The 26,765-nt window shown below is 44.5% G+C and overlaps 1 protein-coding gene across 7 annotated transcripts in view; it reads right to left on the bottom strand.

The window, feature by feature from the left end:
• ARHGAP26 (Rho GTPase activating protein 26) overlaps positions 1 to 25,988 on the bottom strand; it is a 491,973-nt gene extending 465,985 nt beyond the window's left edge. For 3 of the 7 annotated variants that reach the window (XM_028493329.2, XM_028493328.2, XM_028493331.2), the window contains exon 1: positions 25,634 to 25,987. In XM_028493329.2, the coding sequence (XP_028349130.1) occupies positions 25,634 to 25,787 (154 nt within the window). In that variant the 5' untranslated portion in view covers positions 25,788 to 25,987. Of the gene's footprint in view, positions 1 to 25,633 lie in introns of all 7 variants that reach the window. The other 4 variants (XM_028493332.2, XM_024118499.3, XM_028493327.2 and 1 more) reach the window with 4 other exon arrangements.
• Between the last annotated feature and the right edge of the window lie 777 nt (positions 25,989 to 26,765).

Raw genomic sequence — 26,765 nt, 5'->3', positions numbered from 1 at the left:
ATAGAGTTCCAAGCCCTATATCAGAACCTGATTTTAACAAGGTCCCCAGGCGACTTGGATGAGCATTGAAGGTTGAGAAGCACTGTTCCAACGCAGGCTGGGAATTAGTCTTTGGAGATTATCAATTATACCACTGATGTCTTGTATTTTTAAACCCAGCTTTAAACACAGTCTGTAACGAAGCTGCAAAACCCAATACCTCCCCCCTTAAAGCTTAAGTAAACTGGAATCGCAGACGAGGCTTGCTGTGAAAGAACTCTTCCTAAACTAGCCAGGAGAGGAAATTGGCATCTATCTGCTCCTTGACTTTGCTAAATCTACACATATAGCAACCACATAGGGCAACAACAGCTATGACACAATGAAGCATCCTTTATCCACCCTCAAAGGATCCAGTTATCACCTAAACAGAATCCAAGCCTCTGCCAAAGCTTCCAGAAACACCTATGAGTTAGTCACCTTTGAGAGACACTCACACAACTATTCACCTTACTACCCACTTGAAAAATGAACGAAGCCACTTGCAACATTCATCAGTCTTGCAGATTACAATGCTATCTAATTATAAAGATACTTGTTGGCTCAATCACTGCTTTTCTGTGACACCTAAAGTAAGTCCCTTAATCATTATGTGTCCCAGCTTTTCCCCAGCTGCAAAATAGGAACCCTAGCATTTATGCCCCCAAGTATGCTTTAGGGATTAGGGAAATGATGTTTTCAATGCTCTTAGATGTACATCCATGCTACTTAGTTCATATAGCTTTGATTATGTTACTGTGCTACTCTAAACACTTACACTGGCTTCCCAGTATCCACTAAATGAAGACAGTCTCTTCACTGTGGCACCCAAGCCTTCTATAGTCTAATCCCCAAAACCCTGGCATGCTTATTGCATAGATGCTCCAGCCAACCCAGACTGGTTACGGTTCCTGAGCAAACTCAGGCCTTTTTGGTCTCTGCTTTAGCTAGTGAGATTCCTAGTAGAATCTCACTACTACTAGGAACCCTATTGCCAATCCCTCCTAAGTCCATACCCACTGTGTATTGAGATCCAAAGTATGTGTAGGCGTTGGCCAAAGGGGATGGGGAAGGCACCAGGGATACCAGGCAGAAAGAACAGAAATATTCAGCGGGCTGAACCCATCATCCATTGGAGAAACCAAAATAAATTTAGGAAGACTGGAACACAGAGCACAGACATGAAGACAATGTGAAGCTGGAGGAGCAGGCAGGGGCCAGAGGACACAGGGCTCAGAAAGTACTATCAAGACATCTGCACTTTATCCTAAAAGGGCTAGTGAAAAGGCTCTTGAAAGCAACCAGACTATAATACTTGAGAACTGTTTTAGGGAAGGCAGAAGGTACCTCTAAAAACGTCTTATGAATCTCTTTCAACCCACTGTACCCACCAATGAAATTCAAACTGTTTTTAGGAAATATCTGTGGCAATTTTAATAGTAGTACATCGTCTCTTTTAACCAGGGATTATAATCACAGAACTATAGACCAAATAGGAAATTTAGCAATCATTTACTCTAAACCCTTATTTTAAAGATAAGAAAACTACAGTCCCCAGAGATTAAATGATGTGCTCAAAGACAGAGGCAATTTGTGGCAGAGTCAATATTCAAACCCAAGCCTCATGGATTTCTAGGCAAGGGAGAACAGGATGCAGTAAACATTCCGATATAGGAATCAAAGCATTCATTCATTTATTCAACAAATATTTATTTATGTACCAGATGCCATTCAAAGCACGGGGAATACAGAAGTGAACAAAGATAAATATCCTTGGCCTTATACAGTTTTCATTCTAGTAGGGAGAGACAGACAAAAAAGAAACCATAATAAATAAATTATATAGTATGTTAGAATGAGAAACGTACTACAGGAAAAAGTAGAATGGAGAAGTAGGATGGGAGGAGCTACCAGGTTAGACCTCACTGAAAAAGTATCAATTGAGCAAAGACTTAAAGAAGGTGGGAGCTTGCAGGATACTGAGGATTTGAAAGGTCATGTGATTTCTATCCATTTCATCATAATTTGCGTGTATGAAGTGCAGGTAATAGGTTGACATCCATCCACCAAGTTCAACAAACAAAAATCCACAATACTAACATTCTCTCTGATATACAGAAAAAAACAATTCTCCTTCCAGCTTTAATAAGAGGCCTTGATAGGCTGATGAACTGGAATGTAGTGAAAAAGTGGATAAGGAGGGAATTTCAGGCTGGAAGCAAAACAAGTACATATTCTGCATTTTGATAATGAACCAAGACAATTTATTTTGGTTACTGCCAAATATGGATTAAAATGTGGGTCGCTTCCTGAACAGACCAGAAATGAAACTGAGATTGGCACCAAGTTCCCAAAACCTGATGATGAGTTGTCCAGAACAGAGAAAAAGCAGGCATCAAAAGAGGAAGAAAATGGAAATTACAAAAACTCTTAGAGCTCAACCCCATCTTCCCCCCAGAGTATGCTGTGTAATGGCAAAGGGTCACCATCATGATTCCAAGGATCCAATACTTTCTGAGCCATCCTCACAATAACCCGATGAGGTGGGTACTTCTATCAGACTTACTTTCAGATGAGAAAACTCAGACAAGTGAGTCTCTGAGAGGTTAAAATGCCCACACGGTTCACAAGCAACATGGATAGGAATGGAACCCAGGTCTGACTCCACAACCTATACTGGGGCTCAGCAAACTGTGGCCCTTGAGCCACGATGGTTTTTACCTTATTAAATGGTTGTAAAAGAAAAAAAAAAAAAGGCATAAAAGAAGACTATGCGACAGAGACTGTATGTTGCCCACAAAGCCTAAAACGTTTACTATCTGGCTCTTTACAGAAAAAGTTCGCTGATCCTTGTCGTCTAATCCACTAAACTAGCCATCAGCAGATTCAAAACAAGCGCTACAGGATATATTCTGCTTCCCGAATCATAAGTATCACAAGGGGAAACAGGCTCTGGAAAACGGAGAACTATTTTCGCATACTGGCTGGGCTGTAAGATAATCAATTGTTGCCTGGGAGGTTAGGATCTACTACATTACTTAATAGTTCTCATACAGAGTTTTGTGTTTTTTACAGTTTTTCCCAGCAGGGGCAGTCCCCTCTCACCCTCCTATCCACCGGACACCCCGTCCCCTGCTCACTAGGCACGTGGCTCCCAAACACTATTCTCAGGCTGCCCATGGTCTGCCCAATCCTGGTGGTCCCCAGGGCTTCCTAACTGTCTCATTTCTTGCCCTCCAAATCTGAATTTCCAGGGTTACTTTACTTAAAAATAGCCTGATAGCCCAAATTAACTTATCCAAACATGGCCGAGAACCATGAGATATTTGGGAAGCAGAGCCCTTTCTCTTCCCTGGATGACCCTGTTCAATCTATGCCGGCCAGGGTGGAGGCATTTTGTTGCCCTGGCAGCCCAGCAGCTATCCCTTCTTCTTCTGTATTTACAGCACCCTAATATTCCTCTGGGAAACCATCCATTCCTGACACTTGGAACATGTATCTCATAGGCTGTTGACTCCACTCTGGGCTCAGGCCAGGGGAACTTCAAGGATTATCTCAAGGGTGTGCACGTGATTCAACAAAAAGCCAATGAGAACCACGCTCAGGGCTTCGGTTCAAACTCTTGGCCACAGGTCCTCTTGCCAACATGAGGGAAGAGGCTGAGAATGGCATCAACCTATAGGAAAACAGCATGGAGAGATGCAGAGAGACTGGGGCCTGCAGACACCGTGTGAGCCACGGGACCCGGGCTGGTCGGAAGTCAGAACATCCCTGGGCTTTCCAGCTCCAGACTACAATCAATTCTCTTCCTGCGTAAGCAGCCTGGGCTGGGTCCTCCCTCCCTCGAGATAGAAAGTGGCCTGTCTGGCATGGTCAGAGTGGAATGGAATCGTCATGTCTACAAAGTGCTTTATGAAAACCGACTGCAAGGATGGTGCTAACAAAAGCTGCCTTCACAGTCAGCAAAGTGCCTCACCACCACTCCATGTCCATGCTGACAGCAGGGGAAGCTCGCCTCTCTTCTCCCAACTGCTCCCGGAATGTCGGGCTCCCTGAGAGCTGTCCTTCTCATTTAAGGCCGAGTTATCTGATTAGGGCTGAGACCAGTGAGGCTAAAACAGTAAGACTCTCACATTCAGTCTTTCAAATTATTACACTTGATCTGCTCCCACCCAAAACTAGTATCCCTCAAGCCTCCAAGGGAAAACAGAGAAAAAAGGCAAAGGGAATTTAACAGTCAGTGAGTGAGTTCTCTTGCTTCTATTATGTCCAAGGTTGCTTGGCAACCGGCCTCAGCCTTGTCATTCCTGTGGAAGAGCAAAGGAACGAATGTCAGACCTCCAGGTCACGCAGCATGTCCTGTTTATGCCCCGAGACTCCAGGGCAGGGGTGGGTTCGTGCTGTTCTACAAAACTGGCCAAATCCAGCCCACAGAGCACCTGCTGTCTTCAGGGGCTCTCCCACACTGGCCTCGAACTTTCCCCTTCAATGAACGTAAGCTGTGGATGTGCCCCCAAAACAGATTAAAAATACTTTCAAAAACAGCTTGTTAGCAAAACAGAGAAAAGGTTCTGACACGGAAAGAACTCTGTTATTATTTATGAAGATAGTAGAAATCAGCAGGGAGCGGAAGGCATGGTGCACAGTCGGAAAAACACGGGCCAGCTGGTGTTTCAGGTTCAGGACTTTCTGGATTCCTCCATGACCCTGTGCATTCCCTGGCCACCTCCAAGGATTTGGATGCCGAAAGCACTGCCACAATGCTCTGTGACTCTAGGTCATGAGCTCATTTCCAACAACTGAGAAGTCAGTGGGGACAGAGATTTCTGCATTTGACAACACATTTTAGAAGTAACTGTGGCACCAGAGCCCTGCACAGTCAGTACGCTGCAAGGGAGGGAGGGAAAGAATGTGGGTCAGTGAGTCTCTAGTGCTCAGATGTCGCCAAGCAGGGCATATGTGTGCACACAGAGAGACGTGATGCTGTTTCTTCTCTCTCCCTGCCCACTCCTAAATTAAATATCTAAGAACGGTGGCTTTCCACACAAAACAGAGACAGAGCCCAAGAAAGACAGGGACAAGAAACTGATGCTCGTGCTTAAATTCTATTTAGCAAGACAGCAGTCCTAGAAAGTAAAGGACTGTACGGGAAGCACTATCTTTTGTTGGCTGATTCCTGTTAAGACCCATTTGTCCACATAAAACTATCCAAATGAAGTGATAGTAAATCTTGTAAAAAAAAGTCACTGCAAGGTTTCAGAAAAATTTTCTACAGACAGTATGCCTGGGTGGGAGTAATACCCTGGGAGAACAATGTGGTTCCAGCTGAAAACACTGTCAGCAAACAACATACAGCCTGCAACATGAACAAAAGAAATATTTTTTAATCTTTTTAGAGGAAAATGAAAAACAAGTCTTTTAAAATTGATTATCAGGCTTATAAAGGATGCCTTCCCATTTGTGCTACTTTAACTAAAATGATTATTAAAACTTAACACCTTTAAATGAGAGGGTACAGAGACTACCCTAATTTTCAAAATTTCTCTTTTTAAAGAAAAAGACATGCAAACAGCCTTGTTGATTTAAGAATCAGCTGTAAGTCCCTTTCGTCTAGGTGTGAAGATTATGAAAAGAATCACCTCATAGAAGGTTAACTGGCCCAGCCAAGGGGACCTAGGCCTCTTGCTTGGTGCTACTTATGACACCGATTTTAAAACGTTAGATTTCTCTTTCCTTTCCTCTGCCTCAGAAACATAAAGATAAGGAGGTAAAGAAAGATCTAAGAGAGAAAAAGAGCCAGCACAGACAGAGGGATGGGCAGCAAGGAGGAGGCGGGTGAAGCATCAATCAACTCTTCATTCTGATTCTTGCTTTTTCTAACTCATCATAATTTCCTGTGCTACCCCAAAGGTAGACTGGATTGTCATCCAATCAGAGCAGTCACATCTGATCTGTCCAAGAAGGACTCTTTAAACAAAATAAAATCTAAAGAGAACCAAGAGATGCTTGAGGCCATGAACACTTAGAGTTGCTTTCAGAACACACAGTCAAGTGGTCAAGATGGGCTCTTTGAAGGGACACTTGATATCATTCATTCAACACGCACTGGGGAGTTTAAAGGGTGGGACAGGTACATTACCTATAAAATGGGGTAACGGCATAGAGGAGGGGGTCACGTGGTCAGGGGAGGACTCTTCAAGGGGACCTTTGGCTGAAACCTGAAGTAGGAGAAGAAGCCAACCCCATGAAGAGCTGTAGCAAAGGTGTTCCAAGCAATGGAAAGGTCCTATGGCTAGAAAGTGCCTTGTCCTGAATCCCCGGAGAAGCCAGCCTAGATATGTTCTCAGAATGTCGTGTGCTGTTGTCTTCATCAGAACCGCCTGAGTGTTCAAGTCTGCTGAGAGACAAGAGTGATGGGGAGGTGGCGGGTGGTGGGGAATAAAAGGACTGGAGTTCGAAATGGGAATAACTCATGACCAGAGGATGGAGATCACCAACCTCCACTTAACACCAACACTTATCTAAAAGGCAACGTTTTGTCCAGTCCTGCAACAGATACTTAGGTTAGACTTAAGGATAGAACTCCCTGTTAGAAGTCAGCTGCCTGCTCAAGAAAGGGAAGGTGTCCACCTCTGGGTAGTGAGGCTAGGGGTGGGGTGGGACAGGCACCCATGGGATGTGTTCCTTTTAGAATGATTTCTGACAAGTCAGCATCCCAAACAGTCCTGAAGAAGCTACAGAATCTTGTGAGTGGATGTGTGTAAAACGAAGACATCAATATAATAATGGCCACAGTATGAAGCCCAGTCTAATTTCTAGAGATAATCCCTAATACATGGGTTCATCTCCAGTAAGAAAGCCAGAGACTCAGATGTAGACACTGCACAAAGACAATTTTTTAAATATCTATATTATTCCTACCTTACAAAAGGTGAAATAATCAGTCATTAGAGTTGCAATAGCTGCGGTGACTTGGGCCCAGATGCTGTTCACAGCTAGCTCATTTAACCCTTACAATGTTCTCAAGCAAGCACTATTATTCCCACTTTGTAGATGAAGAAACAGAAGATTTAAGGGAATGGGCTAAGATTATAGTCAGCAGCATAGCACTGGTTGAGAGCAAAAGAGTTCACAGTGGATAGAGGTTCCAATCCAGAGTCCCATACTTTTTACTTGGATGAGTTACTTTTGCTTTCTGTGTCTCAAGTTTTCCAGTCTATAAATTGGGGTATTAGTACATACCATATAATACTGTTGTGAAGGTGCAATGAAATAAAGTTTGTAAAACACGTAACAAAAGGTTCTGACATATAATAAACAGTTACATGGTGGTAAACATGCTACTACTATTATCATTGTTCAAATGAATGTAACCACATGCATTCAATATATGGGACTCTTCATTCTGTGGAACTCTAAAAAGACATCTCTTTGCCTCCAAGGTTCTGCCCAACCGGCAGGAAAAAAAGGGAACAAGTAGAGAGATGGGAGCTGAATCTTAAAGATATGGAAAGAAATGGGACAGCCTATATAAATTTGCTTAAGGAGCTAATGATGGCATAGCTAAAAGAAAGTTCATTATAGATTGGTTAATGATCATGGAAAAAAGAGAGAAACAACCTAACTGTCCAAAAGTAGGTCATTAGTAAGTCTTGAAACAGCACACATGGAATATTACACAGCCACTAAAATTAATCTCAGAGAGTGGGTAATGATATGGAAAGATGATCATAACCTGAGTAGAAAAGATGATAAAACCAAAATGAGTATCTCTAATCAGTACTATTGGTATGATTTGCATTTTCTTCTTTTATTCATCTGTAATTTCTAAGTTATCTCTAATCAACATGCATTACTGGTATAATCAGAAAAAAAATTATAAGTTTTTGGAATGCTTGGTTTTTTTGTTTGTTTTTTTTTTTAATGATAGGGCTACATGATGAAAAAGGCCAGGGATATACACCTCAGAAGGCAGAAGGTGCATCCTGCTATTTTCATGTTAACGACTTTGTGAACCATGGGGTTGTCAGCTGGAGGGAGAGAGATGTAAGCTATCTGATCCAGGTCTCATTTACATATGTCCAAAATAAATTATTCCCAGAGATTCTACCGGTAAAGACTCAGATTTCATACCCACTTTCCTGACCTATCCTAAATAGGTTTCTAGGTCCCTAATTGGCATTATAAATATACATAATTATATCTGGACCTATTCAACTAACCCAAATACCATGCTCTCATTCAGGTGCCCAAATTTATCTTCGTGAAACATAAATCACTGACCCACTTTTGTTGAAGACAATCTTAACAGCACCCCCATCTCAATGATAAAAAATGAGGCTTGCCATCAGGTCCCATTAGAGAAGAAAAAAATAAGATCAGAGCAGCTAACCAGCTGGCCGGCAGTTCTAGACCCTCTCTGGTTCTGAGCATTCTTTCACCTCTGGAACCTAACACAGGAAGTGTAACAGGAAAGGGGACCCCACACAGTGTTTTCTACAAGATGGGACCACCGATAGCCCACATTTCTTCCTGGTTCTACAGATTCACAGTCACCTCAAATCTAGAAGTCTTTTTAACTACAGCCCTAAAACTCTGGAAATTGGTTTCAGGTCATTCCCTTCACAAAAGTCTTTGTTTTTCCCAAAATCAAGAGGTTAGAGATCAGTCATTTTTTTGGCCCTTTAGCAAGGCAAAATGGAGTGGGGGGAGGGCGCAGTGAAAGAATGAGAGGAATAAAGAAGGGAAAGAAAAAGAAGGGACAGAAGCAACTGAGAGAAAGAGAAAACAAACAGATGGTAGAGAATGTGTTAGCTACATCTGGGCTGGCATTTCCTAGAACAATACAAGGTCTTTTGTAGGGAAGAAGGACTTTCATGTTAAGACCTTAGACAGCCCCAAACCACTGCCGTTTCAGCACATATGAAACTTACTTCTTTACCAACAGTTCCTAAAATAAAGCTAAAACCCTCCAAATGTGACTATCCAAATCAGTGTATCACTGAAATTTTTTCCTCTGTAGAAATAAATGTTACTCTCTTCCGCTCAAAACAAAGGCATCTACCTACTGGATATTGGGTATTCCTTCCCACTTAAACACCAGATTACTCTGTCCAAAGTAAGATCAAAACCCAGAGAAAGACAGGATAAAAGAAGTCCTAAGCAGAGACCTACATGCACTCAGGAATGAGTGTGAAATAGTCCTGCCGCACTAGCACATTTGTCAGGGCGGTGAACAGAATAGAGAAGAAGTGAGTTCCAGATCCAAACACCCTGGCACTGAAACTGTAGCATTCTGGAGAAGCGCAAATTGTTTGAACGCACTGAAGGAAAAGGATATGTAGCTTAACACGATCTAAGGACAAAGCAGACAGGAGAGCACCACACTTTGGACCACGGGTTAAAATCCTGAGGAAGTGGTTGCCTAGGGCTGGGGGGAATGGGAAGGATGGGGATGATGGCTAAGGAGTGCAGGGTTTCTTTTGGGGATGATGACCAAACATATTCTATAACTACTTGTGGAGATGGATGAAAAATTCTGTGAACATACTAAGAGCCATGAACTGTACACTGTAAATGAGTGAACTGTGTGGTGTGTGAATTACATATCTCATTAAGCTGCTTTAAAAAATCCTGAGGCAGGACCTCCAAGGTCTCTGCCCACCATTGCCTAACCCCATGCTGGCACATTTGAGCAGCTCAGTATCTGGCTGCTTGAGGTGTCACAGTAAGAGACATGAGTCATCATCCTTCTCCTCTGTAACATTTCACAAGTCTTTCATTTAAGATAACCACCAAAAGCATTTCAATCTTCTTTCTTAAAGAGACTCAGTTCTCCAGATTTGAAGGGAGGGGGAAGATGAGACCCCAACATTCAGAACTGAAACTTGTGAAAACAAGACAATTTGGGGTTCTCGTCAGTTGATGACCATCTTTACGCTTGAACTCTGTGCCTCAAAAAAAAACCCCAAGCCCTGTTGGGTTGTCTTTTCATTGCAGTATGGTGTGAATTCATGCCAGCCGGAAGAGGTGGGAGAGAAGGAAGCAAGCCAAAGACAGATCCCAAAAGACACGGGGGCCAAAAGCTCTCAGTTCCACTCCAATTTTCTATGCAATGGAGCAGAGCTTCCCTGCTGGGAAACTGATTCCAAGCATGCTGGCTCTGTAAAGAGGAAATGGGATTTCTTTCCAGAGACAGAACCATCTTGTGTAGCTCTCCACAGAGCTGGAAACAGTAGTAGCTTGCTGACCTTGCACACTGAGAGCTCAGGGCGGCTTCGATCAGAGGGCCAGGAGACGGCAGCAAGCAAAGCCATCTGTAGTCTCCAAGGCCTGGTCAGAGGACCAGATGCCTCAGGCGCAGCCGGGACCGGGCGAGGCATCCATCCCCAGGGCTTGCCTGGCCTCCATACCTCCCACAGCCAGAGTTGTGAGACTGATGCTCTGCTGGGTACTGGCCCAGGGCAGGATTTGTGTCAAACATCTCAAGGCACTAGTCAGATACAAGAGGTGGCAGGAAAGCTGCACAGCCCAACACCCCGGGGTCCCACCAGCAGTGGCTGTGGTCTGCTTTGTCACCCAGCCCTCCCAAAGAGGCTGAAAACCAGCTGAGATCAGAACAGAGATAAGGAGGAGCTGTTGCCAGAAATGAGTTGCCCGAGGGCAGCTCTGAGGCAGCAGGTGAAGATGAGCCTTCTCTGGGTTTGGGGCACCTCACCCTCCAGGACCATCCGCCAGTCCCTCTACTGCTCTCCCCAAGACAGAGTCCCCCCTACCTGTGCAACAGTTCAGACAGCTCATTATGCTTTCTCAAGGTTTTTAGAGAAAAAAAATGTGCAACGTAATTACAGGCTCTGACCCCAAATGACTTTAACCCTGACAGGACTCACTGTGGGAAAATGTGTGCCCTGTGACTGCCCGTGAGCATGAAGTTTCCCTTCAGGAGCTTCTCCGACCCCCAATGCCACAGAAGGGTCCTGGCTCACAGGCCAAGCTCATGGGACAACTGGATCCCAGGCATGGAGCCACATGCTGAGATATTCTGAAGTCTGGAGAACTCGCACCCTTTGGAGCCAATCCCCCATCATTCCTTGACCTGCCAAAACGTTCCCTTCCAGATACCTGAGGCTGGCCGGCACAGCTGTGCACTGTAAGGAGGGGACAAAGGATCTGAGACAGGCTTATGTAGAATCTCCTCAGGCCTATTCCACTTAATGTGTGGTCTGAGGTCCCCCTGCATGCAAACCACCTGTGGAGATCCCTGCAAGGAATGCAGATTTCCAGACCTCACCCCAGAGCCTGTGCACCATAATCTCCTTGGGGGGAATCCAGGGATCTGCAATTAAGGAAATTCTTACACACATTCACATTTAAGAACCCCTACCTTATAACAAGGACAATCTAGAAATGACAATAATGACATTCCGATTATAGGGCACTTACCATGGGCCTGCTTACCCTGCTACTCACAATACCTACAAGAATCTCATTTATTCCTCAGAATAATATCGGAAGGTGAATATTTATCACCCTCGCACTTAAACTGCTTTCTCTAGTTTCACCTCCCAAGGGCAAATCCAAAGACCTTCGAGCAAGCCCTCACCCAAACTGCCAGGATGACACACCTCGTACTTAATCAGAACAAATCTCTCCATCCCTATTCTACACACCTATTCTGCGGAATGTGGATATTCCCCACAATTTCAGCCCCCACTCTCTCCTCTTACTCCGTGCCAGTGGTTCTCTACCTATGCTGCACATTAGCAGTACCTGGAGAACCTTTAAAATTCCTCAGGCCCAGGCTGCAGCCCAGACAAAATTACATCAGAATCTCCGGGGATGAGTTCCAGACTCATCTACCTGGAGGGGATTTCAATGGACAGCTAAGGTGGAGAACCACTGCCTGGACCTCTAATAGCATCTGGTGAAACCCAAACCTACAGCAGTACCCCCATCTCTCTCTAGAGCACCTGACCTGTGCTTCCCACCACCTGGTAGGTGTCTCCACCTGTAGGTCCCATGGAAACAACTCAGCAAGGACACTTAACCCTGTTTCCCCCATCACACACCGCGGTTCTTCTCCTGAGGTACACAGTTCAGCCAGTGCCCCAAGCCCTAAGATAGAAACCCCGGGGACACCCTGCTCCTCCCTCCTCTGTCCACTGTTGACTATGTTCTCCTCTTCAGCCACACCAGCAGGTCTCCCATGAAAAGTGCCATGGAATCTTGATTTCTCCTCTATAATTTATGGGCGTTTGTTTGAATATTCAAATAACAATTCCATTGAGTAAAACAGATTTTCAGTAAAGTGTAGTCCCTGCCACTTGCTCTGCATACTCCCTGGCACAGTGCCACCTACCCTGACACCTGTACCTTAGTCTGAGAAGCACATCTTTGCCCTTCCCTCCTCTCCCCTCCTGGCATGATGGCCACATGATGTCCATTCTCTCACACACTTCTGCTTCAGGACAGTGCAAAGCAGAGTGGAGCTCAAATCACTGGTAAAATATAGGACTATTTTAGATGATACAATGACAAATATTGTTCAATTTAATGATTATGATTCAATGACTATTTAAAGATATTCTAGAAAAAAATATCGCTAACCACATCAAACCTATGATTTCAGAATGCTATAAAGTTCCCTTTTGAAATAAACATAATTTTTAAAGAGTAGACTTTTTCAAAATAAATACATGTGGTAAAGGTGGGGCAGAAATAACCTAGGCGGTTTGTTTTGTTTTTTGTTTGTTTGTTTTTGTGGTACGCGGGCCTTTCACTGTTGGGGCCTTTTCTTTGTTTTCTTTTGTTTCTTGGCACATCCCATATCCTTTTATTTTTTATTTATTTTTTTTTTAATTTTTTTTCTGATACGCGGGCCTTTCACTGTTGGGGCCTCTCACTGTTGTGGCCTCTCCCGTTGCGGAGCACAGGCTCCGGACGCACAGGCTCAGCGGCCATGGCTCACAGGCCCAGCCGCTCCGCGGTATGTGGTATCTTCCCGGACCGGGGCACGAACCCGTGTCCCCTGCATCGGCAGGCGTATTCTTAACCACTGCGCCACCAGGGAAGCCCTCCTAGGTGGTTTTAAAAGACTGATGGTTAGGAACACTGCTTCCTTGGACTTGATGTCTTCACTTGCCTCTCCCCAAGTTCTCTGCTCCCTCCCCCAGAGACCCTTTTAAACTGATAGGAATCATTGTACTGTGGACTGTCTGTTCTTCTCTGGCCTCCTGAAGAGCAGGGACTATGCCCGCCCTGTCCCAGAACTCCACTACCAGGAGCCTTCCACCCCAACGTGAGCAGTCCCAGGCACTGGAATAGAGACCACAGCCAACACGTGCCTTCCATCAGGGGAAGTGCTAAGCTCTGCCGAAGAGGCAGCCAGCAGAGAGAAGTGGGACAAAAGCGCCCAGCTCCCTCACCACTCCCCAGAGAAGCTTCGCAGACAGACAAGGTGTGCCTCCTGGCCCAAAGTCACGGTCTCCAGTCACCAAAGGTGGGAGACTGCCCTCCTTTACACCTGCCAAACTTCCGAAATGATGCGCACACTGCACAGAGATAAAAACTCAACAGCACCCTCACTAGAACCACAAACAAGCTCTCTGGCGCCCCGCATGCAAGTGATCCCCAGTCCAGCTCTGTCTCATTTTAGGGAATGACTCTGTTGTGACTTCTGATCCCAGAATGAACAGTACACACAAACTGGGGAGTAGGAAATGGAGAAAATTCTAAGTGTTGTTTTATTACAGATGCCACTCTATAATAAACCAAATAGTGAGTTTCCTTTCTACTCTAAAATGTGATTTATAAAATTCAGTTCACTCAGAGCTTTTCAGAAACACTCCTATGAGATATTCATTGAAATGAAAAATGTACATACCCTCTGGCCCAGCAGTTCCATTTCTAGAATGCATCCTACAGATCTACTCACTCACATGCCCATGACAGGTACCAGGAGGTTCACAGCGGCATTGCTTATAATGGTAAAAGGTTGGAAATCATCTAAATGTCTATTATTGGGGGACTGATTAAATAAACTATGTTATGTCCATACAGTGCAATACAATGCAGTGCTAAAAATGAATTTGCTCTATACGTACCAATGTTGAATAATATTCAAAATACATTAAAATCGTGCAAAATGCAAAAATATGCAAAACCGTGCATATGGTATGCTACTGGAAATATACATAAATCTGTATTTGCTGGCACATGCATAAATTATACCTGAAAAATATTCAAGAATGGGTAAAATGTTGCCTGCAGTAGAACAACTAAGGATTTAGAGACAGGAGAAATTTGAGGATGCTCACGTTCCTTCTTGTCCCCTCTAAATTGTGTACTAGTTATAGGTATTACTTACTGACATAAACTTTCGAAAAAGAAACATAGGTATGAATTAAAATAAAAATGCTTTTTAATTTTATTTCATTTGCTCAACTGATAATCATCTTCTACACCTGACCCACAAGTGTAACAGTGAGATATGCAGTCAGGAATCTGTTACGGTTTGGGTCCTATCTGCTTGACAGTCTCTGTGGCACAGAAACAGCCTCAAGTTCAACTCAATCTGCCTGGAAATCTATCTAAAGTCTCACGGGAGAAGCCAGTTCATATTTTCAAAGTGTTCAAATCAGCCTGGAATAAACTTAAAAGCACATTTGATAGCAAGATCAGATGAGCTTTGAAACCTACCTGTGGTGTTTTTACAAACCATGTAAAATGGGGTTTATTTTGGCTTTTCCTGTGTGGCAGCAGCAGGAGTCAAACCTTTAGCTACTGGCTTGGCCCAGAGAAGCCAGCCAGTTAACAAGGTTTGATCCAGAATTCCCAAGCCCCTCAACCCTTTGTCACACACACACACACACACACACCCTCCCAGCCACACACACACACACACACACACACACACACACACACACACACAACCTCCCAGCCCCAGGAATCTCCTCTTTCTAAATATAGTAAGCACTGCCCAGTCTCCAAGCTCACCCTCTGTAGCATTCTGTGCCTTCCAACCGAGGTGAAATGAGCCAGATATAAACACACCGTGACAGCTTCTGGCCCACACTGCCAAGCTGTTTTCCTTACTATTTCCTCTCTTTCTCCACTCTGGGTTTCTACAAAAATGTGTAAACCCCAGTGACTATAATTTGTAAATATTCCTCTGGCCACTAAGGCTGTTTTCCTCACCCTACCAAATGTGATTTCCCTGAAATTTGAGGTCAGAATAGCCTATTATATATGGGCAAAGCCACATCCCATCTCCCATTTTATCTGTAAGAACTTGCAGCTCAGAAAGGATTTCGGACAGGTCCAAGGCTAATTAGGACACAGCCAATTAATTGTAATCTCTCTCTCTCTCTCTCTCTCTCTCCCCGTCCCTCCCTCCCTCCCTGCCTAACAGAAGGGCTCGTTCTGTTAAGGATGCTTCAAATTTAAGCAAAAGGTTAAGCTTCAGAAACATAATCTAACAACACACTAAAAAACAGTGCCAGAAAAATACCAACTGGCTACAGGGGTGCAAGGACCTAAACAGTCGATGTCAAAGAGCTTTAAAAAATGGAGGCTAGCAACAACTCCACCTTGAGGAATCTATCCCATGGAACCCCTGGGACCCACACACAAAGGTGGGTGTGCAAATAATCACTGCAGCACCTTCTATGCTGAGGCAATCCAATTATCCCTCAACAGGAGACGGGGTAAATAAGCCATGGTATCTCCACATAGCAGAGCTCTGTGCAGGCATTAAAAAGAATACACTGTGTATGTGTACTGACATGGAAGATCTCTAAAAGAGAGTCTCAACCAGAAAAGCAAAACGCAGAATAATTCATATTCTATAACCCCATCTAAGAAAAAAAAATATGCACAGAAAAAGGACAAGAAAACAAGCACACCAGTGATTAACTCAGGCAAGCGGGTGCTTTACTCTGTATAGTTCCACACTCTGTGATTCTTTTATGAGAACGTATTCATGAACTGCGTACATGAATTTTTTTGTCTTTGCACTGTAAGATTAGGTCATCCATTCATACTGTTAATTTTACCCCCAAACCTAATCCTTCCCAAGTCATCTTTATTTCAGAAAATAGCGCCATCATTCACATAATTGCTCCAGCTAAAAACATTTGAATCATTCTTTTTTTTTTTTTAAGATTTTTTGATATGGACCATTTTTAAAGTCTTTATTGAATTTGTTACAATATTGCTTCTGTTTTATGTTCTGGTGTTTTGGCCCTGAGGCATGTGAGATCTTAGCTCCCCAACCAAGGATCGAACCCACACCCCCTGTATTGGAAGGCTAAGTATTAACCACTAGACTGCTAGGGAAGTCCCTAATCTTTTTTTTTTTTTTTTTTTCCGGTACGTGGGCCTCTCACTGTTGTGGGCTCTCCCGCCACGGCTCACGGGCCTAGCCGCTCCGCGGCATGTGGGATCTTCCCGGACCAGGGCACGAACCCGTGTCCCCTGCATCGGCAGGTGGACTCTCAACCACTGCGCCACCAGGAAAGCCCATCCCTAATCATCCTTGACTTTTATTCTCAAAGCCCAAATCCAATCAAATAGCAAATCTGTGGGCTCTACTTCCAAAACACCCAGAATCTGACCACCATCTCCAGTGCTGCCACCCTAGCCCAGGGTGCCATTGCCTCTTACTTCACCTATTATAACAGCCTTCTAACTGCTCTCCTTGCCTCCATTCTTGCCCCACTAAATTATTCTCCACACAGTGGCCCCCAAAATCTCTTAAAAACACAAGCAGGATGATGTCACAACCTCCTCCTGGCTTCCCATCACACTTAGAATGAAACCCAAAGTCCTTTCTGGGACTCAAGACCTCTAGGACCTGGCTCCTGAACTCTCTCCCTGTTCATTTGCCATCACTCTGCTCCAGCTACACTGGCCTCCCTGCTAGTCCTCAGACACCCCAGGATCTCTCCCACCTCACGAATTCTTCACCTGTTACCACCACCTTGAAAGCCCTTACTCTAGGCTAGGGCTTGGAGGACACAGTAAGAGTGGAGCAAAGCTCCATATTTGAAAGGAAAGCCTTCCTCTGGTGGCCTAAGATATATAATTTGGAACATACTGGGTTATAATTTGAAAAATTGAAACTAGGGTCAGTCAGAAATTTAATCTAGAAAATCCACTTTGTTAGCTTCATACCGGCATCCCTCCTTTGGCTAACTTTTTTTTTTTTTAACATCTTTATTGGAGTATAATTGCTTTACAATGGTGTGTTAGTTTCTGCTTTACAACAAAGTGAATCAGTTATACATATACATATGTCCCCATATCTCCTCACTCTTGCGTCTCCCTCCCTCCCACCCACCCTATCCCACCCCTCTAGGTGGTCACAAAGCACCTAGCTGGTCTCCCTGTGCCATGTGGCTGCTTCCCACTGCAATGGCCTAAACAGGGTAGCAAAGTCACCTTCATGAATTGCTTTCCCCAATAGCTTGGTGGTAATAACGGTTCCTCCCTGACCCATTCTCATGTTGTCAATTCCTGGGGTTTGTGATCATTAGCTTACACTGGCCAGCACTAGGAAGTTCAGCCTGAGGCCTCTGCCCAGAGGGATGCTGGCTGGCCTAGCTGGAGCAGAGATCTGAACCACAGCCGTGTCAGAATCACCTTCCAAGCCCTGGAATGTGAAACTGATCAGTCAAGTGCATCTGAGGTTGAAGCAAATGGAAGCAGAAAGTCCCAAAATGAGGGCAAATGGAGAAAATCTACCAAGTGGAGTGGTGTTCACTTAATCATCAAAAGTTTTATGGGACAAAAAAAAAAAAAAGTTGTATGGGACAAAGTAAAAGGATAAAAAAAAAAAAAAATCCAAGGTATAAAATAGTGCCCAACAAAAAGATCTGAATAGACATGTCAGCAAAGAAAATGCACCAATGGCCCTTAATCATATGAAAAGATGCTCATCATCGTTAGTCACCGTGGAAATGCAAATTAAATCTAAGAGATATCACTTCACACTCACTAGGATGGCTACAATCAAAAAGACAGACAGTAACAAGTACTGGTGATGATGTGGAAAAATTGAAACCCTCAGACGATCCTGGTGGGAATTTAAAAGGATGCCTCTGCTGCAGAAAACATTTTGGCAGGTTTTTTTAAAAATTAAACGTAAGTTTATCCATACATCCTAGCAATTCTACTCCTAGGTAGGAAATGAAATAAGAAATGAAAACACATGTCCGCACAAAGACATGTATTTCAAGGGTTGAAATTACTCTGCATTACACTGTAATGGCCAGCACACGTTATTATACATTTGTCAAAACTTATAGAATATACAACACAAAGAGTGAACCCTAATGTAAACAATGGACTTTAGTTATAACACTATATCACTTTTGTAACAAATGTACCACCTGAGAGGAAAGGGTGTGAGGGACTCTATGGGAACTCTCTATACATTCCACTCAATTGTTCTGTAAACCTAAAATGTCTCTAAAAAATAAAGTCTATTAATTATATTTTTTAAAAAAGGAGGGAAGAGAGAACTTAAGCCTCAATCAGTGGGCTGAGCGCAACAGATTAGATGCAATTTATTCAATCCAATTGAGAACAGAATAATTGGATTAAAGTAGAAGGACTTTTTTTTAAAGCCAGTGTTACATAAAAACTATATAAAATCTTGTTTGGATATAATTTGCCGTTGTTTATATTTGTATGAGAAATACTCCAAATGTCAGTACTGCAAATTACCACCGTTTACAAATAATTAGGAAATGTCTTTTTTTAAATTTTATTTGAAAGGTGCTAAAGCAAAGCAAAGGAGCTGAGAAAAAACTTTTTGCTACCTAACTCCATAAGCATTTGTTCCATTAGGATTTTGTGAGTAATATAATTACTCCTAAACAAAGCAGGTTGGCACTGAACATCCTTTGGGAATTTATACCACTAATGAAGGACTCACCTCACTACTGTAAAAAGCCTACACCAAGTCCTAAAGAAGTATAAAAGGGTGACATGCTCTAAGCACACAACTCTTGATGTTGATTTTTTTTTTACTCTTGTTTTAATGAGCAAAGAGGATGAACTATTTATCTTAACAAATCAAACTCAAGAACAAGTTTTTGGCCTCCATGTTCAATGCTTTATTGCCCAGTTAAAAGAGAATAACTTTCAGTTATAAAATAAATAAGTCATGGGATGTGATGTACAGCATGGTGACTATAGTTAATAGTACTATAATTGTATATTTGAAAGCTGCTAAGAGAGTAGATCTTAAAAGTTCTCATCACAAGAAAAAAAATTCGTAATTATGTATGGTGACAGATGTTAACTAGACATACTGCGGCGATCATTTCATATTATATACAAATAGCGAATCATTATGTTGTACACCTAACACTAAAAAATGTTCTGTGTCAATTATATCTCAATTTTTAAATTTTTTAATTAAAAAAATAAATGAATGCTAGGAAAGTATGCATTTTCTAAAAATATATTTAAAAAGAGAGAGACTCATTGGTAATCAGTGCTACCCCCAAAGAGCAACTCTACTGCTTCAAAAAGCCAAGAGATAATCAGACGCCCTCATTTGTCTCACTAGCCTACAATGGCTCTTTAATCATACGATGAAGAGAGAAACACAAAACTTCAGAGCACAATACAGAATCTTAGCTATTCTTTGCTACTCAGGACTCAGAGTCTGAAAAACAACGGGGACAATATTCTCACTTAATCTAGCACCTGCTGCATGTTTCTTCTTTCTAGTGTCTAGATCTCCGAACAATTTGCATCTTCACTGCCAGCATGTCTACTGAAGCACTGAAGTGTCATGTTCAAGAGAAGACTCTGCAGTCCGTGGTCAGCTTCAAAACTGGGTTGCACAACTTCCTAGCTGTGCGACCTTAGACAAGTTACCCAAACTGTAACGTGCACACAAATAAGAGTATTCATCCCACCGGACAGTGGTATAAAGACTCACGAGACAATGTGTGCACTTACCATAGGGCCGGGCCCTTGGTGAGTGTTCAATAAACAAGAGCTGCTGGCAAGGTTTCAGGTTTTCTCTTTGCTTGTTTGTTTGTTGAGGAAGCTGACAGTGCCCCCAAGGTCTTACAGCATATATGTGGTGGAGCTTGGACTAAACATCAGGTCTGCCTGATAACAGAGGCCTGGCTCCTTGCATTGCACTGTGCTCCCCAGATCTGGGTGTCCTCAGGCTGCATATTACAGGCTCCAAGTTAACTCCTCCGAGTCCACTTCTTAAATGAACTCAATACTGATGTGTTCCCTATCCACATAAAAGGGCTGGAGCCATATATAGATGCATTCTTGGAAGGCATCTTGTGGAAGGACTGCTATAAAGGGAATGTTATGTCAATGCCCACTAGGATTACTAATGTCCAGAATCCAGACCACTCTGAAATGTGGCATTATCCGTGGAGATAAGTGGTTATCAACCCAGGACCAGAGAAGATTTCTGAAACGTTTAAGACAGACATGCTTTTTCTGGAACACATCTGTCAGACTGGGCATTTAGATTATGGCAATTAATGACAGCTTGCACTATATAAGAATGTAGATATAATTTTTACTTTTTTTTTTCTGTAATGTGAGTTTAGGGTCCCTATTGAGCCTCCTGAATGCCCTCTAGCAGATATTATTAAAACTATTTAGATCTCATTCTTTTTTTTTCCTTAAGTAATGAACTACCTAAATGTTCTTTCTTCATGCCTTAGCAAAAAATCTTATAAGTGTGATCTCACCTAAGTACATCAGACTTTTTATCTGTCCCTCCACCTAGGGTTCAAGTTCCAAAATACAGAATTTTGCTTTGTATATATAGTTATGACTACAGATTTATACAACCCTATTTCTGTTAAAAGATAAATGTCCGTTGAATTTAAGATTTATTGACAGACAAACAGCAGCTAAAATTTATTGTGGTTTTTGCTGGCATTCTTATAAAACTACTCATTTCTGTTAAAATTCTCTGTGGTTGCCTTGGAGATGTGATGCAGGTCAGAATTACTAACCTCCGCGAATACAATGAAAAAGGCATGTCATCCCCAAAAAGTCTCATGAAAACTAGGGTCTCATAGTTTTTTTGTAAAAAAAAAAAGTGTCTCCCGGCAGGCTACCAACCCCAGAGTAAGGCTTTTTTCAGTATCACACACCCTGCCCCAACTTGACTGAAAAGCTCACTGACAGAAGGGGTTGGATCCTTGGTCTTGTTTTGGTAGTTTCCCCTGCGTCCTTCAAAGTACCATGAACTAGAATGAATCCATCCCCTCCCCCTCATGAGACACCTGTGTTTTCCCTAGGACATGGTTCGGTCTTTGGGACTCCACCTCTACTTAAACCCCACTGAAGGAGAGCAGCTTATGGGTTCAAAGTTTCCCACCTGAAATTCCAATCAAGAAAACTGTGCCTCAAGATGCCCACCACCATCTAAGAGAAAACTATTAAAATTACACTTCTGATATCCAGAAGAGGCAAATCCATAGAGACAGAAAATACATTAGTGGTCGACTAGGGCTGGAGGGCGGGAAGATGGGGAGGGAGGAGTTGTGAGCAAATGGTGGGGAATGATTGCTTAGGGGAACGGGATTTCTTTTGGGGGCCATGAAAATGTTCTAAGACTGATTGTGGTGATTGCTGTACAGCTCTGCGAATGTACTAAAAACCATTGAACTGGATGCTTTAAGTGAGTGAACAGTATACTAAGGCAAATTATATCTCAATAAAGATATCCTAAAATGTGCATTCCTGCCCCACTCCTCCCACCTAAGACTATCAAAATAAGAGAACGCACTCTATCTCAGAAAGAAGTCAAACTTAAAGGGGTTTATCCCCAGCAGCAAGTCCATAAACCAACTCTGATGGTGGAAAGAAACACCGTTCCTGAAAACCCACATCACCTCTCAAAACCAACAGCCTAATTCACTTTCAGTTCTGTGAAACCACATTTGGTTTGCCATCAAGTCCATGAGACAGCCAGACATGAAGTCCAATGCATTCTGCAAGCTTTTCCTGCAAGGCAAAGAGAGGCAGCCAGCTCAGCCACTGGATGGGTGGGATTAGAGGGGTTAATCTAGCAAGAAGATGGAATATTTAAGCTACCAGAATGTTATTAGGAACAACAGAGATGTTGAGAGACTTTTTTTTTTCTCTTTAACTTGTGGAGCTTTTTTGTCATAACCATGACTTTATACAAATAGAATTACCAGGCTTCTTCTCACCAGTGGTTAATACATACACAACTGTGTAAGCTACCAACAACTGGCATGAAGAAGGCAGGGTCTAACTCCTTGAATCCAAATCAAAAAATGTTCAGTTGGATGGAAAATTCTGCTCTTGGTGACTCTTGCTCCGAGTCTTGACAACCCTGAATGCTGGAAGATAATAACAGCTACCATTAATTGAGCAATGCTATGCACCAGGCTTCAAGCTAAGTGCTTTCTTTACATGCACTGTTTCATTTTGTGCTCACAGCAACCCTAGGAGGTCAGAGTGGCCACTCCCATTTTACACAGGAGGAGCTCAGGCTTAGTGACTCACCCAGAGTCAATGGGGAGGTGATGGTGTCAAGAATGGAACACAGAAAATCCTAAAACTCTTAATTCTACAAGTCTGAACTTCATCGCCTGCCTCTATCATCTTTACAGAAAGAAAAAAGGACTAAAACACACAGAATCCTCTTGACTGAGACACAGATTAATCAGGTCAAGGAAAGAGTGCCCACAGAAAAGGCCTGGACAAATCAGCACAGAAAAAAGTGACTCGGAGTCACCGCATCAAACAAGAACTTTCTCCAAAAGCAGGATTTTTTGAAATGTAGGTCCCAAATTATTTTATTGCTTATCTTCCATGTGTCCAGCCCAGAGGTTTGAACTCCAGGGAAAGACTTCAAGGAGTTCATTTGTTTATCAGATTATCAAGGGGAACCAAGAGACAACAGACCTACACAACAGTTTTGCTTCAGAGTTAAGTGCACAGGCTCTGGAATCAGACAACTTAATTGCTGTGATGCCTTGGGCAGGTTACTAATATCTCTGAGCTTCAGTTTCCTCATTCATAAAGTGGAAGTAGCAGAATAATGATCTAGCTGAACTTCAGCAATCCCAGTTTTATTGTCTCAGATTAACACACAACGGAAACCTTAACCCAAAGATCTGTGAAAATTAATTACAAAATAAAACCATAAAATTTTAGAGCTGGAAAAGCCTATAAATCATCTAAACCAGTGTTACTTACACAATTATGTATTTATTTTTACGTATGTATTTTTTAAAACACTGGCTTTACGTTTACAGTCGTGATAAAGACGATCCAAAGAAAATGAATACACAAATACTAATATCGTAGTATACGAAGCAAGAAGCACCTAATGACAACACAATGCCCGAAGTCTGGTAAATAGTAATCACCTCTACCCTTTTTAAAAGGTCACATGACCTGTTCAAGCAGTAGTAAGACTAGAAGAGTATAGTTAGTAGTAGAGCTGGATATTAAGAGATTAGAACATCTAGTTCTCCCGCAAGTTACAGAGCTGGTCCATTCCACTAGACAATGTGAATAACTCTTTAATTTTATCACTGCACCGTTTCCTCCTACCCAAAGAATTCTTACATGCCCTCCCCACCCCCCAAAAAAATAGTAGCAGGCAAATAAACTGCCAGTCACACAAATGCATCCTCCTCAGACTCAAGGCTGAGATACAAAATGCAAGTCCAAATTCCAACAGGCTTGGTCCAGGGGGTCCATTCTGGGCAAGAGGTATGGGGCAGAATTAAGAGCTCAGCATCAGCAGGAACTCCATCTCTGGCTCAGACCACGTGGAGGCTCAAAAACCGCCCTGACATTAGAGCAGTGTGGCTCTGGGCTAGTGATTTCTCCAAGTCTGTTTTCTCATTTGTAAAATGAGTTAACAGTACATGAGATAATTTGTGGGTGAAGCAGTGCCTGGCATGGAGTAAGTCTTTACAACCACAGGGCCAGCAGAACTGTCACTACTACCTCAGTGCCTGGGGCAATATCTAACACACAGCAAGCGCTCCAAATGTTTGCTGAATAAAGCAGAGGCCCAATTAAAGCCAGCCTGAGAGTCACTCAAAATTCATGGGCCCAACCTATAAGTGGGCCCCTAACTTACTCCAAACCAGGGTCACATATTCCCTGAACCAACGATGGTTCTGGTCATTGACAAAAGAAGAGTCTGTTCATAAGCTTCAGGTCACAACCTCCAGCAGAGACCCTGCCTCTGAGAAGCCTTATCACATCAAACTTCCATGTTTATTTCACTCCAAAACACTGGCACTTGCTGCTCTGGGGATCCACTGTCTCCCTCTTCATTTTTAGAAGCAACAGGCTCACAAAATGACACCTCAGGCACTTGACTTTACGTCTCCTTTATAGAGGCTTGGGGACAATTCTCACAGCTAGGGCCCCACTCTGCCAATGCAAGCTTTCTTAGCTGAAAGATACCACCTATTAAGAAATCCATCACAGAGAAAGGAAAAGCCAAAGACAATTCCACTGTCTGCCTTTTTTCCTGATTCTCAAAACTAAAAGATGGACCAAACTATTTTTAAATGGGTAGACTGAAAAGGCACCCAAAAAAAGATCTGAACAATCCAAGGCGCTCTTCCCTAGAGCACTCCTGTTTGGCCAGAAGGAGACATTCCCTGGCTCTGCAGAAGACAAGGCAAGTCATACACAGAATGCAGAACTCATTTCTCCCCTGCCAAAGGGAAATTTGCAAAATTGTTTTACAAAAGGTTTGAGGATCTATAAGGATGAGTTTAAACTTCTCCTTTCTGAGTGAGGACAGAGGACATTCCTTCTCAGACTTTTGAGTTTTCAAGGATATTGGGAGAGGTAAAAAGGGGAGCGAGGGAGAGGGAGAGGGAGAGGATATGTTCGTTCTATTTTTAAACCCTCGCCCACAGTTTAGAGTAAAGGAACACTCTGATTCTGTACTCCCACCCCTATCACCTTCTGCTAAACACAAGAATCAGAACCTGCACACGTACGTGGCCCTGATTCTAGATCTGGGGGGTACAGGCTGCCAATACTCCAGAGAATCGCGAGCTGATCGACCACCCCACCCAGCCCTTCTCTGGGCAGCAGCTGTGCCTTTCGGAGAACCCGGCGGCCCTGAGCAGGCTGGCGCTGCGCCCAGGGAGCGAAGCAGGCACAACCCGCCTTTTTCCGAGGGGAGGCAGCGCCCCCTTGGCGGGGCCCGCTCCATTCCCAAGGCTGGGCACCCAGGGGTGAGCAATTCTTCCCCAAGGGAGCGGGAGTCGTGAACGCGAAGGTGTTTCCCAACAGGCTGCGGCGTACCAGGCACTCCAATCCCACTCCCAGGACACCTGTGTGCCGCGCACACCCGCCGCGGCGCCCCAGAGCGCCACTCGCGCTCGGTCTCCTCCCAGCCACCCCGGAACGCAAACAGCCGGGCGACGGATCTTTTCCCTCACCGTCTTGCTGCTAGTTCGCCCATTTTACGTATCCTTCCCGCCCCTCTACAAGCATCTACACCCGTCCCTCAGCGCCCGGGGGCAGAAAACCAGCCGGACACGCGACCCCCAGGACTGAGCGCCTCCCAACGGCCCCTCCCGCCAGGCTCGGGGGCACTCACTCTTGAGCGCGCTGACGAGTGACTTCCCGTCCTTGATGAGCTCCTTGATGAATTTGTTGGTCTTGTCCAGCTCCGCTTCGTGTGACTTGAGCGTCTCTCGGAAGTGCGGGCTGTCGAGGCAGCAGTCGCTGAATTCGAGCGCGGGCAGCCCCATGGTGTCTGCGGCACCCAGCCGGGGGGCGCGCCTCCCCGGGGGCCCCGGCGGCCCGCAGCCCCGAGCACGCACGCGGCGGGACCCCGGCCGGCACCCGCGACGGCCGCCGGCTCCACAGGTGTGGCGCCGGCTAGCCCTGCGCGCGGTATCCGCGGGCGCGCACGACTTCCGAACCGAGCCGGGACCCGAACGAAGGGCGGTTGCTCTGGCGGCGTGCAACCGAGCGACCGGGGAGCAGGAAGCGCAGCGGCGGACCCGCAGCGGCGCCGGGAAGGGAACGAGAAGTCGAGCGAGTGCAGCCGCCTCCTCCCCGCCTCCTTCGCCTGTTCGCTCTCCAGCAGCCTCGAGCGCCCTCTCACAGCAGCCTGGGCCGCTCCGCCGGCGTTCGGGCCGCACTAACCTGCTAGCAATGACCTAATCCCAGCCGAGCCAATCAGAGCCCCGGCTCAGCCCGACCCCCGGGCCTCCCGGGTACGCCCGGCCCTTCCGCGGCCATGACCCAATCAGGGTGGTCCGGAGGCGGGGTCTAGGCCAGGGGGCGGGGCCCAAGCCACTGCCTAGGTCCGCAGCACAAGCTCCGCCCGCACCCGCCCGCGCGGTGTTGCAGACCCGGAGCCCCGAGGGTGAGCGCTGCGGCATGCTGCGTACCTTGCCGGCCCGCATCCGAGATAGTGCGTCTGAAGGTCTGGGGAGCGGAAGAGCCTAGATGTGCCGAACATGAAAATCTGGGAATTTAGGGCTGCAGTCCCTCTCACACTTCAGGCAATCGAGCTTGCACTCAAAATGCAGCCCCTTGCCCCAGAGGAACCCCGAGCGCACCAAGCGACCACATCGCCCCTAGGAACAAGCTCCTTCTTCCAGTCGAGCAGAAAATATTTGCATCTTAAAATTACCAGCTCTTCTTGCCCGCAGTCTTCCCGCCCCCTACAGTCCGGCCCCCTCACGGCCACTCCTACTCAAAACCCGCCCACGGCTGCT

Source organism: Physeter macrocephalus, chromosome 8 (assembly GCF_002837175.3).
Source record: "Physeter macrocephalus isolate SW-GA chromosome 8, ASM283717v5, whole genome shotgun sequence".
NCBI lineage: Eukaryota > Metazoa > Chordata > Mammalia > Artiodactyla > Physeteridae > Physeter > Physeter macrocephalus.
The sequence above is the reverse complement of the archived record's forward strand: the minus strand, read 5'-3'. Positions and strand labels throughout refer to the sequence as shown.